This window comes from Physella acuta, unplaced genomic scaffold (assembly GCF_028476545.2).
Source record: "Physella acuta isolate Inbredline_101_S28 unplaced genomic scaffold, ASM2847654v3 ptg000594l, whole genome shotgun sequence".
Classification (NCBI taxonomy): domain Eukaryota; kingdom Metazoa; phylum Mollusca; class Gastropoda; family Physidae; genus Physella; species Physella acuta.
The window spans coordinates 344780-355735 of record NW_026732113.1 but is presented as its reverse complement, the minus strand read 5'-3'; the positions used below and the strand labels follow the sequence as shown (position 1 = coordinate 355735).

At 35.5% G+C, this 10956-nt stretch overlaps 1 protein-coding gene across 3 annotated transcripts in view; it reads right to left on the bottom strand.

Annotated features, from left to right (window-relative positions):
• Positions 1-6708: 6708 nt before the first annotated feature.
• Positions 6709-10956, bottom strand: part of LOC131947468 (nuclease SbcCD subunit C) — a 69392-nt gene continuing 65144 nt past the window's right edge. For 2 of the 3 annotated variants that reach the window (XM_059308686.1, XM_059308685.1), the window contains exons 3-7: positions 10780-10906; positions 10000-10080; positions 9403-9863; positions 8223-8727; positions 6709-7276 (exon numbers count right to left, since the gene is read on the bottom strand). In XM_059308686.1, the coding sequence (XP_059164669.1) occupies positions 6885-7276; positions 8223-8727; positions 9403-9863; positions 10000-10080; positions 10780-10906 (1566 nt within the window). In that variant the 3' untranslated portion in view covers positions 6709-6884. The remainder of the gene's footprint in view (positions 7277-8222; positions 8728-9402; positions 9864-9999; positions 10081-10779; positions 10907-10956) is intronic. The other variant, XM_059308687.1, reaches the window with a different exon arrangement.

Sequence of the window (10956 nt, the reverse complement as noted above, 5' to 3'; positions counted from 1 at the left end):
AAAAAGTAGGAAGATGTATTTACGAAACAAATTACTGAGGTTATTTATCATCAATAGTACATAATGATTATTTAGTAAAGCAATGAAATAATTCAAAATGTTTTAGTCTGTTTCTCTCAATTATTATGTTGTTTCTAATCATAAGGAATTACACAAAATTAGTGGCTACTTAAAATAAATGGCGCGTTAAAAAAACCTTGTTATTATTTCTTTTGTTTGTATGTTTGTCATGACATTAAACAGACTAACTTTGTAATTCTGTGTATGCAAGGTGATGGGAAATAACCGAAATCATTCAAACATCTTTAGCTAGATAAGATTCTTCTTTTCAAACTATTTCAAAAATGCGATCTATTTCAATGTTTCGTTTTGTATCATCAAATACTCAACCATATATAAAGGTCTTAGTCACCATGTATACGAGTCATACTTAGTCATCAATAGAAATGTATTTCAACAAATAGTGAGGCTATTTTAGATTATACCAAGCGGGACAAACGCACCATTTAGGAATGTGCAAAAAAACAACAACAAACAAACAAAACAAAAACACTAAACGTAGCTTCCAGCCATAATCTGACTTGGCATGACAAGCGACCAAGACTATAGTATTCTTCTATAGTAGAGGGATATTTCTTGTCAACCTTCATTAGTCAAGAATGTCAATTGTTAGTTACCACCAGATCAAAAATAATTTCACATTAAACTACGTGTAAAAGTGTTTTAGCTGGATTTACCACCTGAAACAACTTCCGGATACTGGGTGTAAAAATCTCACGCGCCGATACATCCGGGTAAAAGGGTTGATGAAATGGCTGCAGCAGAAGATAGGCGATGATAATAGCATTGCAATCCTAAAATCTATCAGAAGTAGATATTAAGTGTGAACATTCAAATCTTGTGCAGATCTTCCACTACAAGGCCATCAAAGAAAGTCCATGTTTAATTATGCTGAATTATCAGAGTGCCACACTGTTGGAACTGCAACACAAAAAGTCGCCTACACAAGATGTGTGGCATTCTTTGTAGCGTGCTGTAAAATGAGGTTTTTTTAGCAAACGATATGTGTCGTGTTAATTAAATAAAGTTGAGTAGATCAGTTGAAATACAATAAATATACACTGTTCTAATTACAGTTACCTTTATCTACACACACACACACACACACACACACACACACGCACGTACGCACACACACACACACACGCACACACACACACACACACACACACACACACACACACACACATATATATATATATATATATATATATATATATATATATATATATATATATATATATATATATATATATATATATATATATATATATATATTCTCGACGAATCATTGCAGTTCTTTGCTGCAAAATTTCAAAATTTTAAAAATACTTTTTTGAAGAACAGAAGAAAACACAACACAAAACAGTTCACAGAATAACACCAAAAAAATGTATATATGAAAAAAATGTTTTAATAAGAGATGGATTTATTTATTTACTATTAGAAAAAAACTGTTTTCCTCTCACTCCATATCTGACAAACAAAGAAACAAGACACATTTTAGCTCTTGCTACAGCCGAATTATCCTAATATACAAAGAAACAAGACACCTTTTAGCTCTTGCTACAGCCGAATTATCCTAATATATAAAAGCCCCTGTGCGCACTTCTAATAGATAAAACTAACAGACGCTATGTTTGTTTACATTCTTAATTAGACAACGCATATAACAGACAATTACAAGTCCGTGTCCCACAGCACTCCACTATAATTTAATCCACCAGACTTAGTGGTAGAGTTAGCTCCACTGTGGGGATGGTGCAACCTGCTATACCCCAGTCTGTAGACGGTAGCCCCGCTGCTACCTGGACAGGTACAGGTAGTGTACGTGTACCTGGTCTGGTTACCCCATACCACCTGCCTGTGTACCCAGCGACCTACAGAGACCTGCTTAGAACAGCCATGAGGATGTGACACTATGATGGTTACCTTGTCCACGTCTCTACGACTCTTGTATTTGTCACTTACTGTCTCACTTAGACCATTAAACCGCCCCAACATCCCCTTGAGTTTATCCGCTATGTAGGAGTCATGCGTCACACAAAACAACCAACACAAGTCTCCCTCAGCGTCTGACCCACCCACCTTCCACCCATAAATCTTGACCACTGGACTTGCGTCATCATCAAACCACAGCCTACAGCTGGACTGTCTCGCCTCACTCTCATCAAAAACCACATGTCTGGCTGTCACCACACCGACCTCCCACCACACTTTGCTGGGCGTGTCCGAGTGGTCACATTCAGGACATGGACAGGGTCTGTAGGGAGGGTACATGTTTCCCTCTGTGTGCCGGGTCACCTGGTCCACCCTCCCAGTCCCTGTCCTCTGTAAGTTCTGTCCCCTGATGTTGTAGCAAGGATATGGATCTTGAGTGCCGGGTAGAAACTCTGGTCTGTGTCGACTGGTGAACTTAACGGCTATCCTGACTGTTAGGTCGGCCAGGGCTTTTGTAACGTCACACACATCGTTGTCGTGGTAACCAAAAGAAAGATAATTTACAGGTACAAACCCTTCATGGCCAGGATTTTTCTGGCAGTTTGCCCGGTGTGTGTGTAGATCTGCCTCACTTTGATCTTCCAGACATTCTTGTACTTCATGTGTACCTGTACAGGTAAACAAAACAATTTTATTACTGTAAACCTATCAATAGCTATTTGATTTTGACACACATAAATACAAGAAACAAATCCACAACCACCAACTGTCACAACTACCACAATATAGGTCTGGTAAGTAGGTCACCAACCAGTTCTACGGCTCAATAAAACCTGCATGAGCGATAGCACTGGTTGGTGACCTACTTACCAGCCCAATACCCCGCGAAGTGTGAAATATAGAAACAAAAAGTAACATGAAGTGTCATGACCTGTAAAGTATGTTGATAACTCTTCTCTTATCAAGCTGTTGTGGTCATCTAGACTATCCTTTACTTCACTGGTCATACGGCTGTGGTCATCTGCACGTCTTTCAGTTGTTGATGAATTATCCATTGTATGCGCAGGTTTCTACCAACGTTATTGATGCCTAAATCAACGAAAACAATAATGCTATTCTACCATACAAAATACTGTATAAAAAGTCAAAACGGCGTGTGTGTGTGTAGGAGTGGGGGGGGGGGGGGGGGGGAAGGGACAGGGAAGAGAGAAGGAGTAAATGTAGCGGTTGTCTAAAGTTCAGTACTTATTGAGGTAATCTCAAGTTTGTCAACTTGATATATCTCTTTAAGTTGTTCAAGAGTTCAATTGAAAAATATTATGTGTCGGTGTGGTCGGATTGTCAATGCCCATAGATTCTAGTTGCTAAAGCGAAAAGTTTGATCATCTGGGCATATGAGGCTCGATAGCTGGGGCAGAGGCGTAGCGACCCTTCCCGGCGCCCGGGGACAAACTTTCAATTTCGCGCCCCCCTCGGGAGCAAATATTCAATTTGCGCAGCTAAAATGACATTTTAATTTGTTTTTACAACCCATTTTGGCGCCCCCTAAGGTCGGCGCCTGGGGACGTATGTTCCCTCCTCCCCCCCCCATCGTTACGCCTCTGAGCTGGGGACAGTAACCTATCTAGGAGAGAGAACTTCAAAATCAAACAACTGCTGCCATGTAATTGTAGTTTGTTCTGGGATGGGCAAAGGCTATTGTTACGGGTCAGTTTGAGGTCAGGTTAGAATAGGGTAGAATAGTCTCGAATTTAGGGGAGAGTGCGTGTGTGAGTTGAGTTCATCCTAGTGCAGGGGTTCCCAACCTTTTTTTTACTCTAGAGCACATTCTAAAATATCGGTAGGATGGCGGGCACCACCTATACCACCTATTTTAAATCGACAAACTCCTTCCAGAGGCGTAGCGACCCTTCCCGTCACCCGGGGACAAAACTTTCGATTTGCACCCCCCCCTCAAACTTTCGATTTGCACCCCCCCCCCTCAAATTTTCGATTTGCACCCCCCTCAAATCTCAAGCTTTCGATTTCCATCCCCTTCAATCTTTCAATAATGTTTATGAAAAAAATTCTGTCTCTGTCGAATAGTGAGAGGCGGGCACATACGAATCGTTCGGCGGGCGCCATGGCGCCCGCGGGCACGGGGTTGGGAACCCCTGTCCTAGTGTGTAGTAACCCCCGTGTATTATGTATTGTAATCCCAAGGCCGAATGCGGGTATAAAAGCGCGAGTGAACGATTTTGGGGGAGGTCAGCGTTTAGTTGGTAGCGATTAGGTTGAGGGCTACTCTGTAATGTGAATATGTGAGACCGAATAAACGTATTGAACGTAAACACGAGTCGTTCTTGAGTTGAAACTAACCAGGACGTAACAGCTATGCAAGCTAACCCATAAAGAAAACTAGGCTGAAATCGGAGTAAACGGCCATATGGCGCATAACATATTGACAAGTAATTCTTGGAGGAAACCCCTTCCAACATTTCAATTAATTAAGTACGAGGAAGAAAAAATATTACTTTACTAAGCCTTAACTAACAATATATATATATACTAATTAAAAAACATTTTAATGTCATGCAAGCTAGAAATGTTGGATGAATAACATGACAATACCAGCTAACAACATGTTAATAACATAAAATACATGATTCATAATAAAATATCTTGTTCTAAAAATAAAAGGGCACTAAATATTTTTTCGTTACATTCATGTAGACTGAAGCGATTAAATATCATTAAATCAAGATGTCAATTTTGAATGTTATTGTTATATCACAGATTTAAGTTGTTTGTGAACAAGTTAATAATCAACAACACTTATGTAGAGACATAAGAAAATAAACTATGAAGCACTACACTAGCCCACCTACCTGTGTTTTAAAGACGCTGGACTATCGATTTTAGTGGGAGATTAATTCATTATAGCGTTGCACTGGTTTTATAGATTTGGGTCATAGGCTAAGTATAACGTTACACAAAATAAAGGTTTTCCCCAATAGAGTGGGAGGGGGGTTGGGGGGAAGATAATCAGCGTTGTGTTTCTGTAACTCAGTGTGACTTTTGTAAGCCAGTTATCTTAGGCTTATCAATGTTTAACAAAGCGCTAAAGCACTAGATGTTATTGTTTTTATTGTACGAATGAAAGCATGAAATAAAGTAGGCAACACATTTTTACGTATACGATGTTGTTTAAAAATTGAAGCTACTACGTCGCTGTTTGTATTAGTCTTATGATGATCATTAAGGGAATATGATAATGAATGCTGCAGTTTTTATATGGGTTGAGTTTTTAGGATCTCGTGGAGTAGAGGTCCCCAGCTGCGGCGTGTCCAGTGTTTCTTCCAGACTTTTTTCTCCGGGGGGGGGGGGGGGGGGCTAAGCGCCCCCCACCCCCCCCCCCCCCCCGAAGAGATGCCTGGAAGAAACTCTGGGCGTGTCTTGATTTGTTAGGTAACAGCGTTCGTTCAGTGTTGGGTAGAACTGCATGTTTGTCTTCTTCCTGACATGGCGATTTAGGGGTCGTCCATAAATGACACCCGACCTCGCTACGCCACTGATAGGAATTGATCAAAATACTCTATGCTCACAGAGTTCTGACAAGATTTTGGAAAATATAGATGTTTTAAAGAAAATTTCAACAGCAATTTTGAGGAGGGGGTTGTAGGCTGAGGTGTGACGTCATTTTAGGGGGGATGTCTGGCTTTTTGTGACGAAGTGTGGCGAGGGGGAGGTAAAAATCGTAAAAAAAAAGCATGACGTCATTTATGGATGTCCCCTTTTGGTGTTTCCTTTTTTTGTTTTTGTAGTTGAGCCTAATATAGTATCGGATGATTGTTGGGTTGTCTGAGTGGGTGGTAAAGCTTCGATTATTTGTATATGGGGCTATTATACTGTTGATTATCAGTGCTTTTAGGATTGTGTCATTACAATCCCAGGCTTTTTTTAAAGAATGCCTGAAATGGGTGGACAGAGTGCAAATCAATGGGATGATTTCAGTTTACAAATCCTGATGTTATCATTGTTCTTTAAGTCAAAACATTGCAGATGGTAGTTTCTCAACACAACTGTGAAACATATAATAGTTGCACTTTTTTAGCATAATTAACACTTATTAAGTGTTGAACTATATAAACTAAATTTTTAATTAAAGGTAATATCAATTTGTGAACTTCATTCTGGTAGTGTAATGGTCAGTACTTGACCAGGCATTTTCACATTCCACTAGCAATGTTGGGTACCTACCACAGTTAGGAGGACTGAGAAATCTACAAACACGAGCTTTGTTTGAGTACTGGAGACGGTTGGTATACTCGTGTGCTTTTTATGTGGTTATTTTTTTTTCAGAGCAGATAGAGGTTTATGTTAACACATATAAACATTGGCGATCATAACCTCAAATTTGGTTAGTAAAATAAAGAGATGTATTTTATAACCTTACATCAAATGTATCTAGTAACTTACAGACATTTATTTATAAGCTTTACAATCGTGAAACCACCTCATCCTTGTAGCTTCAACTTGTACCATGAACAACATCACCTTTATTTGGTAAAATAAACACATTTAAAATAAAATCTAACATTAAATATTTTTGGTAAAATTCAGACATTTATTTTTACAATCTTACATCAAATGTATTTAGTAAAATAAGACATTTTATTTATATTTTCAATCTAACACCAAATGTATTAAGTAAAATAAGACATTTTATTTATATTTTAAATCTAACACCAAATGTATTAAGTTATATAAGACATTTTATTTATATTTTCAATCTAACTCCAAATGTATTAAGTAAAATACAGAGAATTATTTTTACAACACCAAATGTATTAAGTAAAATACAGACTTTATTTTTATAATTAAGTAAAATACAGACTTTATTTTTATAATCTAACAATGGTGAAACCACTGCCTCTTTGCAGTTTTGCCCCTGCATCAGCTTGAGCCACTTGAAAGAAAAGTTCTCCCCCTTTCTTTATGGAAACAACGGTTGATCCACAAGCTGATGTTAAGGCAGTAGTAACAAAAACTTCATTGCATAACACCTCCCCGATTAAAACATTAACTTGAATTAGTTTATTTTCATACTCTAGTAAGGTTGCAATGACGAGATAGATGCCATCTTCTGGTGCTACAAGCTTGCCCGTTGTCTGATTAAAATGGCAGCCGTTACGTTCCCACACATTATAGAATGTAGAAACAATGGATCCCCTGGTTACTGGTGTGTTGCTATCAACATGCACTTGACAGATGTAAGGTTTACATGAAGGGGATTCTGTTGGGAAAATGTGAAATGATTGTTAATATCATTAAACATTATGTACATAAGAGTATGTGTTTGTTTTTGTTATGCTGTGAAAAATGTATGTTTTTATGTGACATTGTGTGTGTGTGTGGGGGGGGGGGGGGGAAAAGAAAGGTGGCTATTGTGTGTTTGGCCATGGGAATGTGAAGGGTGTGCATGTTTTTTGTTTCTACTGACACTTCAATATCATCTGTTGTTATATTTTGTTTGACATGTATTTTATGTCTATAAGGTCTACTGATGTTTTAAAACGGCTGTTGTTTACACCATGTGTGAAGATCTATACATTTTCCATCCAGCTCAATATAGTCTGTTGTAAGACCACACATTGGTAATACACTGATGATATATGTAATGGAACTTAATAAGGCAACACTTATCCATAGTTGTAAGTAGTCAATGTTAAAATAGTTTTCTTATCTAGTTATAAACTTTATCTAGACTTCATAGCTGGAAGCTAATGTGTTTATAAACAACATAGCTGGTAGCTAATGTGTTTATAAACAACATAGCTGGTAGCTAATGTGTTTATAAAAAACATAGCTGGTAGCTAATGTGTTTGTAAGAACTTAGCTGGTAACTAAAGTGTTTGTAAACAACTTAGCATGTTGCTAATGTGTAAACAAAAGAATGCTTTTGTTGGAACTGTTGATTCTAAGTCAAGAGACAACCGCTAAGGCTCAGTGACAGGGAGTACAAGAGGTGTAACTCTTGCAAGACTACAATTCTCCCAGTAGACAGGGGTAGGACTCTATAGAGGTTGTCTATAGATAATTTTATCAGTCACCTGTACACCACCAGAAAATATGTGGTCTAAAATAAACAGGTATAACCATGTATCTCAAAAGTTAAAAAGATTAAATAAATAATAGCTAAATTTTGTTATTTGAAATCAAAAGTAAAACACTACACTTACTAACTGTGTTCAAAGGTGTTGAAAGCTTTAAAACATCCTTTACTTGATTTTCAAGCTTCAAAACATCCTGTACTTGATTTTCAAGCTTTAAAACATCCTTTACTTGATTTTCAAGCTTTAAAACATCCTTTACTTGATTTCCAAGCTTTAAAACATCCTTTACTTGATTTTCAAGCTTCAAAACATCCTTTAATTGATTTTCAAGCTTCAAAACATCCTTTACTTGATTTTCAAGCTTCAAAACATCCTGTACTTGATTTTCACGCTTCAAAACATCCTGTACTTGATTTTCAAGCTTTAAAACATCCTTTGCTTGATTTCCAAGCTTTAAAACATCCTTTACTTGATTTTCAAGCTTCAAAACATCCTTTACTTGATTTTCAAGCTTCAAAACATCCTTTACTTGATTTTCAAGCTTCAAAACATCCTTTACTTGATTTTCAAGCTTCAAAACATCCTTTAATTGATTTTCAAGCTTCAAAACATCCTTCGCTTGATTTTCAAACTGTAGAACAGTTAAAAAAAGATATTAAATTTAATAATTTAAAAAGTATTTTCAAAGATGACAAAGAAGAGGCCAACTATTTTTTTTTAAATATAGATAAATGTATTAAATAAAAACAATTTTTAAAAATTTACTTCTTTTGAATGTGTAGATCCCCTATAATACATTAATATATATCTCAAACAGAACACAATTCTCTAGTAACTGGTCAGTTTTTATCCTATGACACCTAAGTCTATGCTAACTGGTAAGTTTATATTCTTTATGATGCAAACTTAAATTAATAACTGGTTAATATGACACATACTCTTGTTACTGGTCATTTTAAATCTCCCTTAACACTAACAAAACTGGTCAGTTTACTTCCCTATGACATTGACATGATAAATGGATATGATATACTAGCTGTTACAATAACAATAAATCTGGTCAGTTTATATTCTGACAATAACAAAGCCTGTCAGTTTTAATTTGTATTAAAATGTATAACACAAAACACGGTAGGATATTCACCAAATTAATGGAGGTTTACCTGTTGAAAACACACACCCTACAATCACAATGTAAAATATCTGACACATCTTGAACACAATTAAATTTCTAAACAAGGCTACAAACTAGTTAAATAAAATATTGCTTTCATAAGTAAACACAAAAAACAACCTAATTAATTACCTTAGCATATAACTCATTTAAGTTACAAGTTGTATGTAGCATGTTTTCTTGTAGTTGGTCTTGTATAGAAGACACCAGAGAGCAATGAATTCTAACTTCTTGGGTTAGACTATCTGTCTTAAGTTCCATCTCTTGATTTATTGGGTTTAAGTTGTTTTCATATTCTTTGATTTTTAGAGAAAGTTTTTCTAGTGTTTTGTTTGACTGTGCTTCCTTTTCTTTTAAACTCTCAATTTCTTTGTTCAGCTCCTTTATTTTGTCATCTTGTTCTCTTATTTTTTGTCTGAGGCTTTCAAGATTTTGTTTTTGTTGATTACAAAATTGTTCTGCCATATTATTTTTTTCTGTCTGCAAGTTGTCTCTCCATTGTTTTATTTCTGATATGTCATCTTCAGTCTTTTGTTTGCTGTCTTGAAGAGAAAATAGAGCTTTCTCTATAAGTTCTAGTCGACTGATTATTTCTGTAATACATGTAAAATTAACACACAATATTTAAAACAATGAAACAAGTATAAACTTTAAAAGTAGAAGTATTACATGCTTAACTTAGCTTCTTTTTTTATATATTTATTTCAGTAAAAAAAAGCAACCAATTACTCGCTGTTTGTAGAAATTGTTTAGCCGCTTGAATTGTTGATTTACTGTCTTCATATTTTTCTGTTGATGTAGTTTGTGGTGCTGAGTGAAATAAATTGTCTTCATTACATGGTTGATATGAGTGCATACTTAAAAGTTTATTTTTGAGGGGTTTGTTTCTTGTCATTTTTGTTTAAGAAGATTTAACAGTGCTGCGGATGTAGTAGAGAAACATTTTTTGTTTTTGTTTATTGTCAGTATTGTTGGAATAGTGCACCACAGGTTTTCCAAGTACTTCAGGCTATAAATAGATGTGCATGTGATATGTCCAGTTATTTAATTTATTTCATTAGTTAAATATCTTGTTTCTTCTCTGTTGGTATTTTAAAATAGATAATTTAGTACATAAATACATCATAATATTCTATGATCAGTCTTTTTAAAAATTAAGTTATCAAATAAATTGTTAATTCTTCTAATTTTTGTTGATACTATGTATGCTTAATAAAAAAATCTAAAGGAATATTATACAAGATTAAATTTATAGTCATGTATAAATATTGACTTCAAATTTTGTAAATTTATATATATATATCTGTGCACTCAATGTACTTAAAAATGTGTCAATTAAAAAAAAATAATTGAAAGCTTGTGTACAGTCATCATATAAGTTTTTATTTAAAATTGTGTAAAAACCCAAATATTGATATAATAAGTAAAGTCATTATTTACATGTTTACTTAAAACTGTGTAAATAAATAATATTAATATCATATAAAAATCATTGAATAAGAAATTTACTTAAAGTTTGTGATGCTCCACCCAACCGTGCTGAGGTCGCTGCTTTAACTTCTGGGAAAGGCTTTCTGAAGGTGAAAGATGAGTTGACATTTTTATCTCCTAACTCAGCCTTAGTTTTGTCTGCAGTCTGAAAAATGACAAGTGAATTAGGATGACGCTTTTGTTGGTACATGTTGT